The sequence below is a fragment of the Pelophylax lessonae genome (assembly GCF_965119305.1).
Source record: "Pelophylax lessonae genome assembly, chromosome: 4".
Lineage (NCBI taxonomy): Eukaryota > Metazoa > Chordata > Amphibia > Anura > Ranidae > Pelophylax > Pelophylax lessonae.
Genome location: NC_138771.1, coordinates 583926556 through 583950612, shown reverse-complemented (window position 1 = coordinate 583950612; position 24057 = coordinate 583926556). Strand labels below are relative to the sequence as shown.

At 43.4% G+C, this 24057-nt stretch overlaps 1 protein-coding gene across 3 annotated transcripts in view; it reads left to right on the top strand.

Annotated features, from left to right (window-relative positions):
• The window catches only part of LOC309554171 (adhesion G protein-coupled receptor E3-like), a 162127-nt gene that overhangs the window by 31454 nt on the left and 106616 nt on the right, over window positions 1-24057 (top strand). For all 3 annotated transcript variants that reach the window (XM_082255788.1, XM_082255787.1, XM_082255786.1), the window contains exons 4-5: window positions 4967-5059; window positions 8242-8379. In XM_082255788.1, coding sequence (XP_082111914.1) covers window positions 4967-5059; window positions 8242-8379 — 231 coding nt within the window. The remainder of the gene's footprint in view (window positions 1-4966; window positions 5060-8241; window positions 8380-24057) is intronic.

The window sequence follows — 24057 nt, the reverse complement described above, 5'->3', positions numbered from 1 at the left end:
TCTCTTATGCGGCGGGTCTGGACTTGTGTGAGCGGTGGTCTCTCTATGGGGCTGTTTTACCTTCGGTTACATTGGTGGTGGGAGCCTTGGAGTTTGCTAATGCCGTTAGCCCCAGCTGTCATCTTCAGTGGGTCCAGACATCCTCAGCAGCCCTACTGCCCACCCTGTCTGTCGTCTTGGATTACCACACACCACACGATACCACAGAACCTCTACATGCAGTCTACAAGTTATTTAGATGTAAGTGGATGTTGAAATAAAGTGTTTTTGTTTTTACTTGCACTGACCTGGCGCCCTGTTTTCTCTTTTTATTTTTGTAAAATCTATTTTGTTCGGTTTTGTTCATCTCCAGCCTTGACGTGGCTTAGTGCTTTTTATTAAACTTAGAGAAGATGGAGAAGAACTATTTCTGAAATGAACTTTGAGTGTTTTTGTTTATTTCACCGGGATTTTAACCCCTGTCCATAATGTCTATCAACTGTTTTTTTTTTTTTTACAGCCCTTAGTCTTCCATGTTTGTCTTTTCAACTTATTGACACATTTTGGACTAAAATAGGGAAAGAGAGCAATAATTATTAAAATGAAAGGCCAGATTTCTACAGTTCAGGATTTTTTCTGCAGTCCAGATGTGTGAGCCTCAAGTTATCCCTGTCTCCATAAGGAAGAGGAAAGTTCCGGGTGAATTAATGATTGAAAGATAGGGAACATGAGGGATATGGGTTTGATGAACAAAATACAAGCAATCAAGCTTTGTCTGTCTTCAAGGGGAAGGTGATCCCACAAGAAGTGTTCCAGTTCAGCAGGGAGAGAGCAGAATGTGCCCCTAGTAGTGAGATTTGACCCATAGTAAAGACAGGTTAAGGTAAGCACTGTCCCCTGAGTACAGAAGTCCTGGCAAATGGGCATACAGCAAGAGCCTTGTTTTGTGTTAGAAGGGGCCAGAGTTGGACACATCCAATTGACCAAATTTGTATGTATGGCATTGGCCAAAAGCTTTGACTTCTGTACAAGTGAAGGGTCATACAAGTCACCATGTTTATTGTAAAGGGTGGGGGTATACTGCACTTCTGGGAAGTGCTTAGGCTGGTCTAATAATAAATATTAAATAAAACTACTTGTGTAATACAAAATTGTGAATAAATATAAATTAAGATCCCTCAAGGAAGTGGGGAAGAAAAGTAAATTGATGTTGGTTCATATATCAATAAGTAATATTAGTGTAAAACCATACATAAATAAATAGTGGAATAAAGTACTATAATCTTCATATAAAAACATCAAGTGTAAAGTGAATTAGTGTAATCCATTGTCAGAATTAATAATTAATAATAATTAATAATATCTAGCTGTGCCTCCATTATGTCAGAATGTTTATACTGCTCTGAATATACAGTGTCTATTTATGGTTAATAATAAGCAAAGATCTGTGTGAAAGGAGAATCTCAACTTATTCCATAAATCAATATGTAGCGAATTCTTTTTATTGATTAATTTCTTTTTAAAAGCATATACCAATCTTAGTGAAAACAGTCTACAGTACGGAATATATAAAAGTTTTATTCACGAGACATGTAATCACGATAAATGATCAAACTTGAGATGACACAAAAAGATAACTTTACAAAAATACAAACTTCAAACAATAAATGCAATGTGATGTGTAGCTCAATAATGAAAGTGAAACTGAAACAAAGTTAAAGTGAAACGAAAGCAAGATTACCATTTCCCAGATGTAGTAGAAACCATATTTAAGTATACTATACAATCAGACCACAATTGTCTGCGCAATGCACAACCTGATAATCATTTCACTGCAGATGAAGTGAGAATAAGCCATGCAAAACGGAAGACTTAAAATCGCAAATAATGCGCTTAATCTGATATTAATAAAAATGTTATAAAAACAAAAATCATCTCTTTAGAGAAAAATCTACATATGGTTTATACGGCTGGGATTGTACTCTCGTTACCCTTTAAATATGAAATGTAAAACATTTAAGGAAGTACATAAACAATATTGAATAATAATCAAATAAACAGCAAGGCATAATTACCATATTTAAGATGGCCGCTAGCTTAGAATAGTAGTTACCAGGTTCCTTAAGATGGCTGCATTTCCAAGATGGTGGCCAATTAGGGAGGAGCTTCGTTTGGCGTCCCTCAAAGGTTCAGATACATGATGCATTGAAATGGAGTCTGTGTAGATGAGTTTGTGCATGGTTGTAATAGCGTGTATGTTGTAAGTGTGATGTATATTGGGCAAAATGTGATGTGTCATGTGTCTCTCTCATCTGGGCTTTTATATGGTATAGAACAAAGGACTATTAAAATTACCATAAGTTAAACCCAGAGGGAGTAACATGATCATCATTGGTTGGAACATCTTATTCATTAACTGGTGATGTCATAGGGTGACACCTCTTGGTCAACCAGTATATTAAAATTAAATAAAGATTTCTCCATTTAAGACTATTATAAAACAACATAAAAATGTAACCATGCTTTCATCTATGACATGTCCATTTAATCCACCAGGTATCTGAATAAATAATTAATCTTGGTAACACCATTCTAATATTTAATATATCTTATTTAAAAAATATTGGATTTTACTTTTTAAACCTAAGACTTCAATTACCGTAGTAGTCAGCAAAAATGGCAGTATTGCATTGCTCTTAGGTTCAGTATGACAGCATTATTTGCCTACAAATAAACTTCGAACCTTATATTGACCCAGAGCTTACAATCCAGACCTTCTAAATTAAACACCTGGCAAGGCCAGAAAAGTTTTATGATTCTTTACCACTTACAAGGATTAACATGAAGTCTTTCTTTGTTGTCATGTCATGAGTCATCAAAATCAGTAAAGTGAGAATTTAGCAAAATATGAAACAATTGTAATATATAACAATTTTCTACATATCTATGTATGCAAGTTATATATATTTTTTTTAGTGTTAATATTACTTTACATATAAGATATAACGTATCTGTAAATCCTATTTTTAAATGAATTTAAACACAGAATACCTGACCAGTGTTTTATGATCCCACACAAACAGGATTACCTTGGTATAGCGTCAGCTAGTCTTTGTCTAAAGAAAGTCAACAGACTATTTATTTATTATCCTAGGTCAACACAGCCTGTCTGGGGTAAAACCTGTTGAATAAGAATTTCCTGAACAGGCATTTTTCTGTTAAAGGAGATTTAACCTTTTAGTAACCTGACAAAAATGGATGTCATAGCTTCATATACATAACAAAATATAACATTTCATTTTCTTCTTATGAAATTAAATCTCCCCAAATAACCCTGACACCATAATTTAAATAGTAAGATATAAATTAACACTCTAAACTTAAAAAAACTCACAATTCATCCAGTGACAGGTAAAGTGCTCAGTGCATTAAAACAAACTGTGCTTGAAGTTGGTGTCCAAGTTCATAAACCATGCCTGTTCCTTAGAAGTTGATCCAGTTCAAACCAATGTTATCAGTCAGTTGCATAACACTGTTGCATAAGATTATCCAAAATTGTCTCTGGCTGATGGCCAACTCTGCTGAGTACACTTCGGGGTAGCATCACGTTACATTGTATCTTGGCTCACACATTTGCCTTATCCACAGGAGGTTTAAAATCTTCTCAGTGAAATACAGGCACCCACTTCATCAACATCAGTCCACTTATCTGTAAAGCTACCTCAGCCTAGAAGTGGAGCTCCAGACCAGATGATAGCTGAGATCCATATGATAAGGATTGTCATCAAGGCTCAACGTTTGTCTGCTATATGCACTGAGAAAAAAGACATTGCACTCATCCTACTTGGAGGTGAACTGCAGGCAAAAAGATAAATACATAGTTGAACAAACTATATGTGAGCTGTACCTCATAAAAGGTTTTTCTACACAGGAGCAACAGGTAGACACCTATAACTGTCTCCCCATCATTAAAGTCTCGGACACCACTGGAACTGTTGGTCTGCAGGAAGGAGCTGTCTTTCAGGACCACATTCATGATCTTTCATTGTGCCTTCAGCACTGGTGATTGTGGGTTGCATTCAAGGATTGCAGGAAGAGGCGGACATCAATTTTGACGGAAAAATGTTGTCCCCTATGGAGGCTGATCCATCCCAGGCAGTGTGAATACCGTCACTCATTGAACAACAGAGCAGGAGTGGAGATGAGCCCTGGGGATTTCTGATAAGGCGCATGATCTAAGTAATTGAGGTGAGCGACTAGCACACCCAGAGGGGTACACGAGAAGAAGAAGCACCCCACTAGTTTGCAGGTGTTAGGTGGAGGGTCAACACCTTTATATAATCTCTTTATCTGCATATATCATTGGACTATTTAGTTTATATACTTACGAATTTCGCTGGGTATCTGTTATATATATATAATGGACTGAGTGATTTTTTTCAAGCACAGTTTGTTTTAATGCACTGAGCACTTTACCTGTCACTGGATGAATTGTGAGTTTTTTTAAGTTTAGAGTGTTAATTTATATCTTACTATTTAAATTATGGATTACACTAATTCACTTTACACTTGATGTTTTTATATGAAGATTAGAGTACTTAATTCCACTATTTATTTATGTATGGTTTTACACTAATATTACTTATTGATATATGAACCAACATCAATTTACTTTTCTTCCCCACTTCCTTGAGGGATCTTAATTTATATTTATCCACAATTTTGTATTACACAAGTAGTTTTATTTAATATTTATTATTAGACCAGCCTAAGCACTTCCCAGAAGTGCAGTATACCCCCACCCTTCACTTTTAGCTGCTTACTGCCTGGTTGCCAGTATTGATACATGCAGCATCTGGGAAAAGTTTATTCAAAATATTTATTTCCCCAGACAGCGCGTGACTCACCCCATAATTTCTTTCACCATGTTTATTATTACACTATTGACTACATCACATTGACTTTTTTTATTCCATTAAACCACCAGCACTCTGTGCAAGAGAAGGAAGCAGCTCTCCATGTGTTTGCGCCTCGTCATTCATTAGGAAGAAAAACAATAAAGATCTTTTCTATTGTACAGGTAAGATATTGCTGTGCTCTCAGAGTTCAAAGGCCTTCCTGAGCTTAAAGAGTTTTCTCAATTGCTCATTCTTGAGTAGCTTAAAGAGAACCATTCTGGAATGGGCAGTTGTAAGAATCCCCACTAAGTTGTTATAATGGAGCAGCCTTGCCTTTAAGAGATTCTTGTATGTGCTATAATTTACTTGTATTCTCTCCCTGTCAGAGAACACCTATAAGCCCAGTCTTAGTCATAAAGGTACTCATGGAGATTTTCCTGTGTCCTGCTTGCCGCTAGCGAAGGGCAAAAGTGTCTGTTTACCATAACATTTTGTTCCTAGAGTTCCTTCCAGTCCCTTTGCTTTTCTATTAAAAACTGACCACACTAGGTTGAAAGCATAGCATGGTAAGTTTTCTTGCTATGCTTGGAGATAATCTTATGATCAGGCTTGTGCTGACATGTCCCCACCCCCCTACACAGCCTTTCACTGGGAAGCTCAGTGTACTGCTGCTTCTCCTCCTTCAGCTCCTATGCAACTGGAAACAAAGGGCATGTGATCACTTATATAAAAGAGAAAAAAGGGAATTTATATGGTTTTTATATGTATAAATGCCTTTCATTTATATTATGAACTGAATGGGTTGTTTTACAAGGTAAGGGTTCACATATACTTTAAGCATACACATTGTCAGTCTACTATTTCACATCTAAAATTTGTATGCATAGTCAGTAATTGAACATAGGTATAAAACGTAATAAAGGAATATGAAATCCAATCGATTATGACCAGTGATAGCCAACAAAGAGCTATTTGAGCTAGACTCATATAATAATTACTGTATGACAAAGTTGGTTAAACTTTATACAAGTGTTCTTTAATATAAGTAAGCCATTGGTAGAGTTCGAAGTTCTATGTAGAAATTCACCTTGTAGTGCAGATCTTTGATCAATATTTATCATACCATAATAAATCAATCCATTGTAAGAAAAGTGAAGATGAAAATAAAAGAATATAAGTAAATAAAAATAGATCATAGATCCCACTCATCTTTAATTCTCTTATTTCTGGTCACCTGACCGAGTTATATTCTATCCAGGGCTGCCACATTAGATCAAATTTAGCTTAATTTAGGATTATGAGTATTTAATCATTAATCATGATCCAGTTGAACTTGTGTTTGGGACCATTGTTTTTTAATCAACCCTGGGCGATAGCTGCCTTGGCTGCTAGGAAATTGTATGCTATTACTATGCCCATACCTATTGGCATGTCAGAGAAATGAAAGGCTTAGTTCACTTTTTAAAATATGACCTCTGAGTGCATCAAAATAGTTACCTAAAAATTTGAATTGGGTAAATTTAAGACCATATTTGTGGTTTGAGGTCATTTGACGTTGAAAGAATTGGATTTATTTAAAATGAAAAATGTTGTTAGGAGCTAGTTGGAAAATCCAGCTTGGGTATACTATCTTGAGTTAGAAAATCTCTGATTTTTAAGAAGTCTTTATTAATCATTAAAATGATTGAATCCTAAGGCTGGGCGGAAATATTGAATTACCAAATATTGGGGCTAAAGGCGTGGGTGGTATCCTCAAATTATATTTAATAAACAAACCTATGCCATGAGATCAAAGAGTAAAAATATGATAGAGAAGGGCATAGAACCAGGGGTATGTGTTTAAATCCCAACCAAAAAAGCAGCTCAAATAACTTGGTTAAAGTTGTCTAAATTTAGCAACATCCAATAATCTTTACTAGCTTAAGCTAGTTACTAGCTCAATTGTTCCCCTTTGTGTGAATGACAATAAAAGGGCAAAGGTGAAGCCAGTAATTCTGCATGTAGCACTGTCCTCATAGGGCTTGCTGTATGATGACTTCTTGGGCCTCATCTGCTTACCAGCAAACAGTCACTTAGTTTACAGTTCACACATTCATTCTTACTCCCAATGGCTCGTTGCACAATAAACAGTCAAGGGGTATTGTTTTTTTAGTATTTATTGTGGAACTTGGATGAGAGAAGGGAATAGTGGGATACTCAGACTGGAACTATGTACATTGGATAAGGACAACTCTCACTTGGCCTCACCAGATTGCTTGTGGAACTGCTTAAACCATACTGCCACATGCATAGAAAGTGTTAAGTCTCTTGATCTTTCACCAGCAATAGACTTGGTGATCTAATTTATCTTCAGGATACTTTTTAGCATCCCCTTTACTGACACCCATCCACTGACTCTTCTAGCTGCAGGGGTGGCCCCCCTCAGGTCAGGCCCCTTGACACAGATCTTTATTCACTGTACTGCAGAAACAGATTCTTCCAGCGTCTCCCCTTCCAGTCAGCTTTACAGGACCTGCAGGTTCAGTTCCTCTCTATCTCTTTAGGCCCTCAGGTCAACCAACTGAGGCCGCATGGTACTTCTGCAGAGAAGGAGGCAGCCATCCCCTCCCTTCGGGACTCTGCTCTTCAGCTGAAAGGACCCCCAAGCACATGTGCTCCTGGCATTTATACAATATCCCAGCATGCATTTTCTTCTGTCAAATCACCAGGGCTGTACTAAATGCCTGTGTAAGCATTTGTCAGGTTTCCTCCCACTGTCCAATATGCCTCCCTATTGGACCAGTGTGAAACACTCTTCAGACAGACTGAGTTGCACCTGAGCACATTGAGCAGACCTTAATAGCAGATCCTGCTCTGTGATAGGCAGAGAACAATATTGATTTACCTGCAATCCCTCTGGTAAGCAGAAATGATTCAAAACTATACTCTCTCTCTAGCACCTATCCAGGAGGGTGCTGCATGCATATTTTTATGTTGGCAGTTAGAAAAGCTATCTGGGCCTGGGGAAGCCAAAATCTGTTTATTCCTCATGGTGACCATTTTCTACCAGACTGAGAGTGATTTGTCATCCAAACATATATTCAATATCCAGTGGAGATACTGGTAACCACTGTTTCAGAGAGAATTACCCTCACTTTGGAGAGATTTAATCTACTGTAAATTCCTATTGTGTCCAAAGGACAGAAATTTAAGTGTAATCTGCGCAGCAGTGCACAGATGGTTGGAAAAAAAAAAAAAACATTAGAAGGGTTTAAACTGTTACTTTCTCTGTCCAACTATACTTTTTTTAAATAGAATTACTCTGCATCATTGTCACAGTGAAATTGCTTGTAAATATTCACAAAAAAAACTTGTTTTCATACAGATAAATGTACAGATGATAAGGATTGTCCTGGAAATGTCAGCTGTCGTAGCCAAACGTGTTACTGTCCAGATAGACAGTGTAATTCTGAATATTTACCACAGTGCATCCAGTGGATAAGATTGGATGAGAAGTGCAAAGGTAAGCAAGTTACTGTAAATCACATGGAAAAGGTAACAGTAAATGTTCATTTTCAGTAGATAGATGTTATTACTTGTCAATGGGGATAGCGAAGACATTCAATGAAGCAAATATCCATCACTACTATACCTTGAGTAAAAAATGTTCTACTTAATGCAACACTACCATCACAAATCTAAAAAAGCAAGATATTAGCATGACTGAGAATTTTTAATTCCCAAAAAAAACTCGCTTTTGCCAAATGCATAGGAATTATTGGGTAGGGTGTAGTGTTGAGCGAACACGGACTGTATTATTCGTGTTCGTACCGAATAATTGGATTTTTTTACCCGAACACGGACACGGACACTTTACTGTATGTTCGGGTAAAAATCCGTGTTCGGTCGTTTTATTTCCGGGTTTTGCATGCTTTGGCGCTCTTTTCATGGCGGGCTTTCAACAGCCAATCAACAATCGTTTAACTGGTGTGCCTTAAGCCATCCCAGCCATGCCTGCAAATGTCTTAGTAGCTGTGATTGGCCGTCTGAAGCATGTGACCAAGTCTTTATAAGTTCGAGGCAGCCGCCGCAGCAGCGTCATTCTGCTGCTTAGCTAAGGGACAGAGCACACATCAATGTGCTGGCTGCTGATTAGGGAAAGATAGGCAGGAAAAAACCATTTGTGTCCGGATAGAATTGAGGGACAGGTCGGAGTGTTTAGGCAGGGCGAGTTGTAGGCATTTTAGGGATAGAGTCTGCTGAATTATAGGGTCAGTGTCTTCTACAAACTACAATCGATATTGCTGTGTGGGGGGTGGGGTGAATCTGCACTCAATCCTGATCTACGATCTCTTCTCAATCCTGTTAGGGACAGAGTCTGCTGAATTTTAGGGAAACTGTGTTCTACAAACTACAATCGATATTTTCTGTGTGTGAGCTGCAGTGAACACAATCTTTTTGGGCTGCAGTGAACACAATCTTTTTGGGCTGCAGTGAACACAATCTTTTTGGGCTGCAGTGAACACAATCTTTTTGGGGTGCAGTGAATAAAATCTTTTTGGGGTGCAGTGAACACAATCCTTTTTGGTGTGCAGTGAACACAATCTTTGTGGGGTGCAGTGAACAAAATCCTTTGTGGGGTGCAGTGAACACAATCTTTTTGGGGTGCAGTGAACAAAATCCTTTTTGGGGTGCAGTGAACAACATCCTTTTTGGGGTGCAGTGAACACAATCTTTTTGGGGTGCAGTGAACAAAATCCTTTGTGGGGTGCAGTGAACACAATCTTTTTGGGGTGCAGTGAACACAATCTTTTTGGGGTGGAGTGAACAACATCCTTTTTGGGGTGCAGTGAACAAAATCCTTTTTGGGGTGCAGTGAACAAAATCATTTTTGGGGTGCAGTGAACACAATCTTTTTGGGGTGCAGTGAACACAATCTTTGTGGGGTGCAGTGAACACAATCTTTTTGGGGTGGAGTGAACAACATCCTTTTTGGGGTGCAGTGAACAACATCCTTTTTGGGGTGCAGTGAACACAATCTTTTTGGGGTGCAGTGAACACAATCTTTGTGGGGTACAGTGAACACAATCTTTGTGGGGTGCAGTGAACACAATCTTTGGGGGGTACAGTGAACACAATCTTTTTGGGGTGCAGTGAACACAATCTTTGTGGGGTGCAGTGAACACAATCTTTTTGGGGTGGAGTGAACAAAATCATTTTTGGGGTGCAGTGAACAACATCCTTTTTGGGGTGCAGTGATCAAAATCCTTTTTGGGGTGCAGTGAACACAATCTTTTTGGGGTGCAGTGAACAAAATCCTTTGTGGGGTGCAGTGAACAGAATCTTTGTGGGGTGCAGTGAACACAATCTTTGGGGGGGTACAGTGAACACAATCTTTTTGGGGTGCAGTGAACACAATCTTTGTGGGGTACAGTGAACAGAATCTTTGTGGGGTGCAGTGAACACAATCTTTGGGGGGTACAGTGAACACAATCTTTTTGGGGTGCAGTGAACACAATCTTTGGGGGGTACAGTGAACACAATCTTTTTGGGGTGCAGTGAACACAATCTTTGTGGGGTGCAGTGAACACAATCTTTGGGGGGGTACAGTGAACACAATCTTTTTGGGGTGCAGTGAACAACATCCTTTTAGGGTGCAGTGAACACAATCTTTGTGGGGTGCAGTGAACAACATCCTTTTAGGGTGCAGTGAACACAATCTTTGTGGGGTACAGTGAACAGAATCTTTGTGGGGTGCAGTGAACACAATCTTTGGGGGGTACAGTGAACACAATCTTTGTGAGGTGCAGTGAACACAATCTTTGTGGGGTGCAGTGAACACAATCATTGTGGGGTGCAGTGAACTCAATCTTTGTGGGGTACAGTGAACACAATCTCATACTTCTGAAGATTTGAGGGTGCTGCCTGTTCCATACTCCCCCTACTCCTCATCTAGCCTTTTAGGGGTACAAACAATAGTAATTGGGGCCTAGTGTGGTTGTGTACGTGTGATATACATACACTTTTTTTGGATCATATTTTCTATTCCGCTATTTAATCAAAAACCTTTGGGGATCAGTTAAATTGGGGGATAGTCTGTGTTGGTACGTGTGAGAGAGATCCACCTTTCCAAGTTGTTGGGGTTCATCTCATACTTCTGAAGGTTTGAGGGTGCTGCCTGTTCCATACTCCCCCTACTCCTAGCCTTTTAGGGGTACAAACAATAGTAATTGGGGCCTAGTGTGGTTGTGTACGTGTGATATACATACACTTTTTTTGGATCATATTTTCTATTCCGCTATTTAATCAAAAACCTTTGGGGATCAGTTAAATTGGGGGATAGTCTGTGTTGGTACGTGTGAGAGAGATCCACCTTTCCAAGTTGTTGGGGTTCATCTCATACTTCTGAAGGTTTGAGGGTGCTGCCTGTTCCATACCCCCCCTACTCCTCATCTAGCCTTTTAGGGGTACAAACAATAGTAATTGGGGCCTAGTGTGGTTGTGTACGTGTGATATACATACACTTTTTTTGGATCATATTTTCTATTCCGCTATTTAATCAAAAACCTTTGGGGATCAGTTAAATTGGGGGATAGTCTGTGTTGGTACGTGTGAGAGAGATCCACCTTTCCAAGTTGTTGGGGTTCATCTCATACTTCTGAAGGTTTGAGGGTGCTGCCTGTTCCATACTCCCCCTACTCCTCATCTAGCCTTTTAGGGGTACAAACAATAGTAATTGGGGCCCAGTGTGGTTGTGTACGTGTGATATACATACACTTTTTTTGGATCATATTTTCTATTCCGCTATTTAATCAAAAACCTTTGGGGATCAGTTAAATTGGGGGATAGTCTGTGTTGGTACGTGTGAGAGAGATCCACCTTTCCAAGTTGTTGGGGTTCATCTCATACTTCTGAAGGTTTGAGGGTGCTGCCTGTTCCATACTCCCCCTACTCCTCATCTAGCCTTTTAGGGGTACAAACAATAGTAATTGGGGCCCAGTGTGGTTGTGTACGTGTGATATACATACACTTTTTTTGGATCATATTTTCTATTCCGCTATTTAATCAAAAACCTTTGGGGATCAGTTAAATTGGGGGATAGTCTGTGTTGGTACGTGTGAGAGAGATCCACCTTTCCAAGTTGTTGGGGTTCATCTCATACTTCTGAAGGTTTGAGGGTGCTGCCTGTTCCATACCCCCCCTACTCCTCATCTAGCCTTTTAGGGGTACAAACAATAGTAATTGGGGCCTAGTGTGGTTGTGTACGTGTGATATACATACACTTTTTTTGGATCATATTTTCTATTCCGCTATTTAATCAAAAACCTTTGGGGATCAGTTAAATTGGGGGATAGTCTGTGTTGGTACGTGTGAGAGAGATCTACCTTTCCAAGTTGTTGGGGTTCATCTCATACTTCTGAAGGTTTGAGGGTGCTGCCTGTTCCATACCCCCCCTACTCCTCATCTAGCCTTTTAGGGGTACAAACAATAGTAATTGGGGCCTAGTGTGGTTGTGTACGTGTGATATACATACACTTTTTTTGGATCATATTTTCTATTCCGCTATTTAATCAAAAACCTTTGGGGATCAGTTAAATTGGGGGATAGTCTGTGTTGGTACGTGTGAGAGAGATCCACCTTTCCAAGTTTTTGGGGTTCATCTCATACTTCTGAAGATTTGAGGGTGCTGCCTGTTCCATACCCCCCCTACTCCTCATCTAGCCTTTTAGGGGTACAAACAATAGTAATTGGGGCCTAGTGTGGTTGTGTACGTGTGATATACATACACTTTTTTTGGATCATATTTTCTATTCCGCTATTTAATCAAAAACCTTTGGGGATCAGTTAAATTGGGGGATAGTCTGTGTTGGTACGTGTGAGAGAGATCCACCTTTCCAAGTTGTTGGGGTTCATCTCATACTTCTGAAGGTTTGAGGGTGCTGCCTGTTCCATATCCCCCCTACTCCTCATCTAGCCTTTTAGGGGTACAAACAATAGTAATTGGGGCCTAGTGTGGTTGTGTACGTGTGATATACATACACTTTTTTTGGATCATATTTTCTATTCCGCTATTTAATCAAAAACCTTTGGGGATCAGTTAAATTGGGGGATAGTCTGTGTTGGTACGTGTGAGAGAGATCCACCTTTCCAAGTTTTTGGGGTTCATCTCATACTTCTGAAGATTTGAGGGTGCTGCCTGTTCCATACCCCCCCTACTCCTCATCTAGCCTTTTAGGGGTACAAACAATAGTAATTGGGGCCTAGTGTGGTTGTGTACGTGTGATATACATACACTTTTTTTGGATCATATTTTCTATTCCGCTATTTAATCAAAAACCTTTGGGGATCAGTTAAATTGGGGGATAGTCTGTGTTGGTACGTGTGAGAGAGATCCACCTTTCCAAGTTGTTGGGGTTCATCTCATACTTCTGAAGGTTTGAGGGTGCTGCCTGTTCCATACCCCCCCTACTCCTCATCTAGCCTTTTAGGGGTACAAACAATAGTAATTGGGGCCTAGTGTGGTTGTGTACGTGTGATATACATACACTTTTTTTGGATCATATTTTCTATTCCGCTATTTAATCAAAAACCTTTGGGGATCAGTTAAATTGGGGGATAGTCTGTGTTGGTACGTGTGAGAGAGATCCACCTTTCCAAGTTGTTGGGGTTCATCTCATACTTCTGAAGGTTTGAGGGTGCTGCCTGTTCCATACCCCCCCTACTCCTCATCTAGCCTTTTAGGGGTACAAACAATAGTAATTGGGGCCTAGTGTGGTTGTGTACGTGTGATATACATACACTTTTTTTGGATCATATTTTCTATTCCGCTATTTAATCAAAAACCTTTGGGGATCAGTTAAATTGGGGGATAGTCTGTGTTGGTACGTGTGAGAGAGATCCACCTTTCCAAGTTGTTGGGGTTCATCTCATACTTCTGAAGGTTTGAGGGTGCTGCCTGTTCCATACCCCCCCTACTCCTCATCTAGCCTTTTAGGGGTACAAACAATAGTAATTGGGGCCTAGTGTGGTTGTGTACGTGTGATATACATACACTTTTTTTGGATCATATTTTCTATTCCGCTATTTAATCAAAAACCTTTGGGGATCAGTTAAATTGGGGGATAGTCTGTGTTGGTACGTGTGAGAGAGATCCACCTTTCCAAGTTTTTGGGGTTCATCTCATACTTCTGAAGATTACAGGGTGCTGCCTGTTCCATACCCCCCCTACTCCTCATCTAGCCTTTTAGGGGTACAAACAATAGTAATTGGGGCCTAGTGTGGTTGTGTACGTGTGATATACATACACTTTTTTTGGATCATATTTTCTATTCCGCTATTTAATCAAAAACCTTTGGGGATCAGTTAAATTGGGGGATAGTCTGTGTTGGTACGTGTGAGAGAGATCCACCTTTCCAAGTTGTTGGGGTTCATCTCATACTTCTGAAGGTTTGAGGGTGCTGCCTGTTCCATACCCCCCCTACTCCTCATCTAGCCTTTTAGGGGTACAAACAATAGTAATTGGGGCCTAGTGTGGTTGTGTACGTGTGATATACATACACTTTTTTTGGATCATATTTTCTATTCCGCTATTTAATCAAAAACCTTTGGGGATCAGTTAAATTGGGGGATAGTCTGTGTTGGTACGTGTGAGAGAGATCCACCTTTCCAAGTTGTTGGGGTTCATCTCATACTTCTGAAGGTTTGAGGGTGCTGCCTGTTCCATACTCCCCCTACTCCTCATCTAGCCTTTTAGGGGTACAAACAATAGTAATTGGGGCCCAGTGTGGTTGTGTACGTGTGATATACATACACTTTTTTTGGATCATATTTTCTATTCCGCTATTTAATCAAAAACCTTTGGGGATCAGTTAAATTGGGGGATAGTCTGTGTTGGTACGTGTGAGAGAGATCCACCTTTCCAAGTTGTTGGGGTTCATCTCATACTTCTGAAGGTTTGAGGGTGCTGCCTGTTCCATACTCCCCCTACTCCTCATCTAGCCTTTTAGGGGTACAAACAATAGTAATTGGGGCCTAGTGTGGTTGTGTACGTGTGATATACATACACTTTTTTTGGATCATATTTTCTATTCCGCTATTTAATCAAAAACCTTTGGGGATCAGTTAAATTGGGGGATAGTCTGTGTTGGTACGTGTGAGAGAGATCCACCTTTCCAAGTTTTTGGGGTTCATCTCATACTTCTGAAGATTTGAGGGTGCTGCCTGTTCCATACCCCCCCTACTCCTCATCTAGCCTTTTAGGGGTACAAACAATAGTAATTGGGGCCTAGTGTGGTTGTGTACGTGTGATATACATACACTTTTTTTGGATCATATTTTCTATTCCGCTATTTAATCAAAAACCTTTGGGGATCAGTTAAATTGGGGGATAGTCTGTGTTGGTACGTGTGAGAGAGATCCACCTTTCCAAGTTGTTGGGGTTCATCTCATACTTCTGAAGGTTTGAGGGTGCTGCCTGTTCCATACTCCCCCTACTCCTCATCTAGCCTTTTAGGGGTACAAACAATAGTAATTGGGGCCCAGTGTGGTTGTGTACGTGTGATATACATACACTTTTTTTGGATCATATTTTCTATTCCGCTATTTAATCAAAAACCTTTGGGGATCAGTTAAATTGGGGGATAGTCTGTGTTGGTACGTGTGAGAGAGATCCACCTTTCCAAGTTGTTGGGGTTCATCTCATACTTCTGAAGGTTTGAGGGTGCTGCCTGTTCCATACCCCCCCTACTCCTCATCTAGCCTTTTAGGGGTACAAACAATAGTAATTGGGGCCTAGTGTGGTTGTGTACGTGTGATATACATACACTTTTTTTGGATCATATTTTCTATTCCGCTATTTAATCAAAAACCTTTGGGGATCAGTTAAATTGGGGGATAGTCTGTGTTGGTACGTGTCAGAGAGATCCACCTTTCCAAGTTGTTGGGGTTCATCTCATACTTCTGAAGGTTTGAGGGTGCTGCCTGTTCCATACCCCCCCTACTCCTCATCTAGCCTTTTAGGGGTACAAACAATAGTAATTGGGGCCTAGTGTGCTTGTGTACGTGTGATATACATACACTTTTTTTGGATCATATTTTCTATTCCGCTATTTAATCAAAAACCTTTGGGGATCAGTTAAATTGGGGGATAGTCTGTGTTGGTACGTGTGAGAGAGATCCACCTTTCCAAGTTTTTGGGGTTCATCTCATACTTCTGAAGATTTGAGGGTGCTGCCTGTTCCATACTCCTCCTCCTACTGCTCAACCATCTTTTTAGGGGTACAAACAATAGTAGTTGGGGCCTAGTGTGGTGGTGTACGTGCGAGATACATACACTTTCTTTTTGATCATATTTTCTATTCCGCTATTCAATTAAAACCTTTGGGGATCAATTCAATTGCGAGATAGTCTGTGTCGGTACGTGTGAGATCCACCTTTCCAAGTTGTTGGGGTTCATCTCATACTTCTGAAGATTTGAGGGTGCTGCCTGTTCCATACTCCTGCTCCTACTGCTCAACCATCCTTTTAGGGGTACAAACAATAGTAATTGGGGCCTAGTGTGGTTGTGTACGTGCGAGATACATACACTTTTTTTGATCATATTTCCTATTCCGCTATTCAATAAAAACCTTTGAGGATCAATTGAATTGCGGGATAGTCTGTGTCGGTACGTGTGAGATCCACCTTTCCAAGTTTTTGGGGTTCATCTCATACTTCTGAAGATTTGAGGGTGCTGCCTGTTCCATACTCCTCCTCCTACTCCTCATCCATCCTTTTAGGGGTACAAACAATAGTAATTGGGGCCTAGTGTGGTTGTGTACGTGCGAGATACATACACTTTTTTTGATCATATTTCCTATTCCGCTATTCAATAAAAACCTTTGAGGATCAATTGAATTGCGGGATAGTCTGTGTCGGTACGTGTGAGATCCACCTTTCCAAGTTTTTGGGGTTCATCTCATACTTCTGAAGATTTGAGGGTGCTGTCTGTTCCATACTCCTCCTACTCCTCATCCATCCTTTTAGGGGTAGAAACAATAGTAATTGGGGCCTAGTGTGGTTTTGTACGTGCGAGATACATACACTTTTTTGGATCATATTTCCTATTCCGCTATTCAATAAAAACCTTTCTAGGGCAAGATCTTAAATTACAGAAATATGAGGAGACCGTCAAATAAGGGCCGTGGCCTGGGTCGTGGTGCTGCTGGTAGAGCTCCTGTTGCAAGGAGAGGACGTGGTCGATCTGTGCCAGCTACACGCACAAGTGAAACACCTTCCTCAAGTGTGAGTAGGCGACAGAACCTGCATCAGTATTTGGTAGGGCATCAAACGCCCCTAGAAGTGATGAGGCCAGAACAAGTTGAGGCGATAGTAGATTGGTTTGCTGCTGACAGTGCCTCCAGTTCCTTCACATTGTCTCCCACCCAGTCTACTGCAGAAAGGTCAGAGTTGGCACCTGCAGCCAATGTCCAACCGTCTTTCACCTCACCCCCTTGCAAATCAGGCCAGCAGTCTGAGCCCCAAGCCATACAGCAGTCTCTTATTCTTTTTGAGGACTCTGTCAGCAGGGTTTCCCAGGGCCATCCACCTAGCCCTGCCCCAGAAGTGGAAGAGATTGAGTGCAGCGATGCCCAACCACTTATTTCTCAAGATGAGTACATGCAAGGATCATCGCAGCACGTCTCCGATGATGACGAAACGCAGGTGCCAACTGCTGCGGCGTTCAGCATTGTGGAGACCGACAAGGAGGGCAGGGGTGAAGACTGGGTGGAAGATGATGTGGAGGACGATGAGGTCCTCGACCCCACATGGAATGAACGTCATGCAGGTGACCTGAGTAGTTTGGAGGAAGAGGCGGTGGTCGCACAGAGCCACCAGCACAGCAGAAGAGGGAGCAGGGTGCAGAAGCGGAGCGGCCGTGCCCTAGACACTACGCCCGCTACTGCCCAACGCAGCAAGGGAACGAGCGCACCAAAGTCAGCTCAAAGGAGTTCTCTAGCGTGGAAGTTCCTTAGAAAATGTGCTGATGACAGGACACGAGTGGTTTGCACCCTGTGCAATCAGAGCTTGAAGCGAGGCATAAACCTTCTCAACCTGAGCACAACCTGCATGATCAGGCATCTAAGTGCAAAGCACGAGCTGCAGTGGAGTACACACCTTCAAAACCAAGAAACGTCTCTGGCTCATCCTGCTTCCTCTTCTGCTGCAGTCTCGGCCGCTCCAGCCACATCTGTAGTGATACCGGCACCTGCCACCCCGCAAACAGACGATCTGTCAGCAACACCACCACCTGGGTCACCAACAACCATCTCCACAATGTCCCGTGGAAGCGTTCAGCTTTCCATCTCCCAAACACTTGAGAGGAAGAGGAAGTACCCCCCTACCCACCCGCGATCCCTGGCCCTGAATGCCAGCATTTCAAAATTATTGGCCTTTGAAATGCTGTCATTCCGTCTGGTGGAGACGCACAGTTTTAAAAACCTTATGTCGGTGGCTGTCCCACAGTACGTCGTGCCCAGCCGCCACTACTTTTCCAGGCAAGCCATCCCTTCCCTGCACAACCAAGTGGGGGAAAATATCAGGTGTGCACTGCGCAACGCCATCTGTGCCAAGGTCCACCTAACTACGGATACGTGGACCAGTAAGCACGGTCAGGGGCGTTATATCTCCCTAACGGCACACTGGGTAAATGCAGTGGCGGATGGGCCTGAGGCGGATAGCAATTTGGCGCATGTCCTTCCACCACCGAGGATTGCAGGGCGCTTCAGTTTGCCTCCTGTTCCTAACTCCTCCTACTCCGCTTCCTCATCCTCTACCGCCTCCTCATCCGGACAGCGTAACACCTTCACCACCAACTTCAGCACGGCCAGGGGTAAACGACAGCAGGCAGTTTTACAACTTGCCTGTTTGGGGGACAAACCACACACCGCGCAGGAGTTGTGGAGGAGCATGGAACAGCAGACAAATGAGTGGTTGCTGCCAGCGAGCCTCAAGCCCGGCCTGGTGGTGTGCGATAACGGGCGAAATCTCATAGCAGCTCTGGGCCTAGCCGGTTTGACGCACATCCCTTGCCTGGCGCATGTGCTGAATTTGGTGGTGCAGAGGTTCCTTAAAAACTACCCCGATATGTCAGAGCTGCTGCAGAAAGTGCGGGCCGTTTGTGCGCACTTTCGGCGTTCTCACCCTGCTGCTGCTCGCCTGGCAGCGCTGCAGCGTAACTTCGGCCTTCCCGCTCACCGCCTCATATGTGACGTGCCCACAAGGTGGAACTCCACCTTGCACATGCTGGAAAGACTGTGCGAGCAGCAGCAGGCCATAGTGGAGTTTCAGCTGCAGCACGCACGCGTGAGTCGCTCTGCGGAACAGCACCACTTCACCACCAATAACTGGGCCTCCATGCGAGACCTGTGTGCCTTGTTGCGCTGTTTTGAGTACTCCACCAACATGGCCAGTGGCAATGACGCCGTTCTCAGCTTAACTATCCCACTTCTATGCCTCCTTGAAAAAACAATTCGGGCGATGATGGAAGAGGATGTGGCACAGGATGAGGAGGAGGAGGAGGATGAAGAGGTAACATTTCCAAGGCTTTCAGGGCAGTCATTCGCAAGGGGCTCCGAGGGTGGGTTCCTGCACACGCAAACGCCAGGGACGCAATTGTCCAGCAGGGGCACAGTTCTGGAGGATGAGGAGGATGAGGAGGAGGAGGAGCTGGAGGAGGAGATGGAACCATGTTCACAGCAGGGTGGCACCCAGGCCAGCTCATGGCCATCACTGGTGCGTGGCTGGGGGGATACAGAGGACACGGACGATACACCTCCCACAGAGGACAGCCTTTCGTTGCCTCTGGGCAGCCTGGCACACATGAGCGATTACATGCTGCAGTGTCTCCACAACGACCGCCGAGTTGCCCACATTCTAACTTGTGCTGATTACTGGGTGGCCACGCTGCTGGATCCCCGTTACAAGGACAACGTACCGTCCTTAATTCACTCACTGGAGCGCGATCGCAAGATGCGCGAGTACAAGCGCACGCTGGTAGACGCCATGCTGCTGGCATTCCCATCTGACAGCGGGGCCACAGTGGAAGCACAAGGCAGAGGAGGAGGAGGAGGAGGTCGCCAACGCAACCAGGGCACCGCCAGCACCTCAGAAGGCAGGGTTAGCATGGCCGAAATGTGGAAAAGCTTTGTCAGCACGCCACAACAAACAGCAGCACCAGCAGCTCAGATGGAACGTCTTAGCAGGAGGCAGCATTTTACCAACATGGTGGAGCAGTATGTGTGCACACGCCTACATGTAGTGAATGACGGGTCTGCCCCCTTCAACTTCTGGGTCTCCAAATTGGGCACATGGCCTGAGCTTGCCCTTTACGCCTAGGAGGTGCTGGCGTGCCCTGCAGCCAGTGTATTATCTGAACGGGTATTTAGCACGGCTGGGGGCGTTATAACAGACAAGCGCAGCCGCCTGTCCAGAGACAATGTGGACAAGCTCACGTTCATTAAAATGAACCAGGCATGGATCCCACGGGACTTTTCCGTACCTTATGCAGAATAGCAATGGATACCGACCTTACCCACCCATTGTTCCATTTTTGCTCTTTCTCACTCTTTTGGGGTGTACCCTCATTTAAAATTTTTGAAAAGAAGCAGTGTTGGCTACCTCGTCCTCCTCCTCAGGGCCAGATTAATGTAGGGGCTATTGGAGCTGCAGCTCCAGGCCCCTACCTTTTATATAGGCCCCGGGTTGGCCATATTCACTGTTACCGCTCTTCTGTCACTTGTAAACACAGAAGTCTGGCTTCTATGCTCGCTTCCCCAGGCAGCACCCTCAGAACCTCCCCACACAGCGTGAAGGCCGGACAAGGAGGGACAGTTGGCGATGCATGGATGTGTTTATGGGCTTCAGAGACAGCATCCCATGTTGAATTAGGCATGCATGGCTGCACCCTTCCTCCTCTGGGTGCATGGCAAGGCACGGCCCTTAAGGCCCTTCAAAATCCTCAGCACCAAGCCCATGATGCTGTTAATCCGGCCCTGGTCCTCCTCCACCGCCGCTTCCACCTACACCGCCCATAGGTGTGCGCAGCCTATTGCATTAAGGTGTGCACCCCAAAGTTGAAATACACATGCATGTGTTTGCCAGCAGGGAGAGTAATGTATCGGGGCCATGTACCTGTAGGCAAGGAGAAATAGAGCAGAGCAGGTCCCAGGGAGATCTTTCCCATCTCCTCACTGGCAATGCTATGTGCCCTAGGTGATTAGGGTGTGCCCAGGCACACCCAGCACACCCTGTGCGCACGCCTATGTCACCGCCACATCCACCACCACCTCAACCTCCCTCCTACTCCATATGGGCCTCGTCCTTCAGAGATGAAGAAGAACATTGTTTTATTTTTCTGTTTTTTTTTGTTGTTTTAAGTTATTTCCCTATCCACATTTGTTTGCAGAGCACTTGCCATGCTCTTAATTACGTTTTGCTGCCATTTGCAGCACTCTAGCCCTTTCCTTTGGTGTTTTAGAGCCATTTTAGTGCCTTAAAGTTCGGGTCCCCATTGACTTCAATGGGGTTCGGTGTCCGGGAAAAGTTCGGTAAAAGTCCGGGACACGGACCCGGACTTTTTTTTAAAGTTCGGCCGAACCCGTCGAACACGGACATCTAGGTGTCCGCTCAACCCTAGTAGGGTGTTTTCTGGTGGTTTTAAGGGTGCAGGGAGCTTTTTTAACAGAAACTTTTTTATTGATGTTTCAAACAACATTCACAACACAGTATACAGAAGATTATGCAGCAAAGCAAACAGGGTACAAATTAAAGAGCAATAGTGCACAGTATTCAAGTATAAACAATCAAAAACAGGAGATTTACAGGTACCAGGATATACACTAAAGACCATATAGACCCTTGCCCCATATGTAGTATAAGGCACATTGACCAAAAGAGGTGAATCCCCAGTGGGTAAGCGGGAGAGGACGAAGCAGAGAGAGTAGAGAAGATGCAGAGGAGCAGGAGAAGGAGGGACCAAAGAGAGGAGAGCGGCAGGAACGCCAGGAGACAGCAAGGTAAACAGTAGAGAAGCAGGGCGCAGAGGATTAGTACGTCACATTACCACCTGAGAGCCCAACCAAAAATCCCAAACTTTGTCAAATTTTTGTGGACAACCCCTTCCCATGTAGGTGAGTTTATATAGTGGCAAGACAGAGTCAACCAAGGGCTTCTAACGTGAGACCCGGGGAGGGTCAGCCGACCTCCACCCCAGCAATATCCTTTTCCTAGCATAGCATAGAATAGAAGATAAAATACAAACAATTGCATATGAACCCGAGGAAGGCCCAGCAGTAACACCTTGGGGTCAAGGACCATGGAAGAAATCCCCATACCCTCAATCTCAGCCACCACCTCCTGCCAGAAGGACTGGACCGCAGGACAAGACCACACCATGTGAATAAAGGTGCCAATCTGGCCGCAGCCCCTGGGGCAATAGAGTCAGAAATAGATCTATGCGCTGCCAAAAGAAAAAAGGAGCTGGATCCCCTGGGGGAAAGAAGATAGGGAAGAATGGAGCACCAGAGACCTACAGCCAATAATGTAGTGTCACCACATACAATCAGGAAATATATAAAGCATAAATATCAGCGCAGGTGCTCTAGAAACGGTGAACCATCACTCTAAGTAGCTCACTTAGACAATAATCTCAATCGAAAATAACATAATATAATAAGTGTAAATGATTAATGAAAATAGAAGGTGATGGTGCACCCAATAATAAGTTGGGGATGGGAAGTGCAAAGAGTGGTGAAAAAATACAGTGTACACATATACACTCAACAGGACACTGCGGATGGTGTCAAAAAAAAAGTGAAGAATAAACAGATTATTCAAAAGGTGAAAAGTGCCCTCTGAAGGGTGAACCAATGTACTTCCTTATGTGAAATGGAAAAGGGAGTGATACAATAATAAAGGTAAAGAAGTATCAAAAAGTGATATAACCAAATCCAAAAAAAATTGCAATAAAGCAAATAAAGTGTCCTCTGAAGAGTGAACCGCTGTCAGCTCTTCAATACAGTTCCAGAAGTGTAAATACACAAAAGTGAACCATGCACTACAAAATACATACAAAGTCCAAAAAATATTATCCCAAGCAAAATAGTAATCTGTGTAAAAATAAATAATTCCGGTGATTCCCAGTGCGATTCTATTGGTGAGCTAAGATATCCAAACAAAATGAGTGCAATGGCCGCTCACCTCCACTAACACTCTTAAGAGCGTTTCAGGTATTGCTTGTCAACCTGCAGACTTTTAAAGGTATCTCCTCCAGGTCCTAGGGGTCTCGCAGACCCAGTCACCATATGTAATTCAGATAGGGAATACTTGCTACTTGTTTTATTTTTCTGTACATCTAAGGCATGCGAGACCCGGACATCTGTCGACATCCACCTGCCAGGCACCTGTTCTGCTGTTTCAATGTCCTTCAATGTTTCATGCACACTTCCGAGCTGCCGGGGTATATTCTGGCCACCCTCTGAGGAGTGTAGTATGCTCTGTAGAGGAACTTGAGCTGGATAAAACGGTCCCTGGTCGAGATCATCCTAGACACATAGCAACCCAACCCCTCCTCCCAGGTGTCTTCATTGAGGGATGGAACATCCTCCCTCCAGTGGGCAAACAGTTGGGGGCAGCCCCCCCCCCAGACCTGCAGACTATCCGTAGATACACAGAGGAGAGTATACAATCAGCATTTTTGGAGATCAGGAAGCACTCCACAGAGTTGGGAGCCAGTGTGAGGGCCCGAGGGAACTGGGACTGCAACGCATGCTTTAGCTGCAGGTAGCAGAAAAACATGAAGGAGGGAGATCAAATTGAGAACGGAGTGTTGGGAAGGGGAGCAGGGCGTCAGCCGGCATAACCTGCTGAAGCTTAGTGACGCCGAACATATGCCACAACCCCCGGTCCGGTATGGAATGGAGGTGTGGCAGTTTGGGATTCCCCCAGAGCGGGGTATGGGGGTGAGATCGTGTCAGGATCGCCAACCGCAGCCGACATAAAACCCCAAACCTTGACCGTGGTCCGCATCGGCACCGTTAACAGCTGATGAATACCAGGTTACTAAGCGCCGCGTACGATCCCATTATCGCCACCTCAAGGCCCACTGCCGGGTTGTCATGCGGCTGGGCAAACCCCCAGCGCACCGTGACCAGTACCGCCGCCC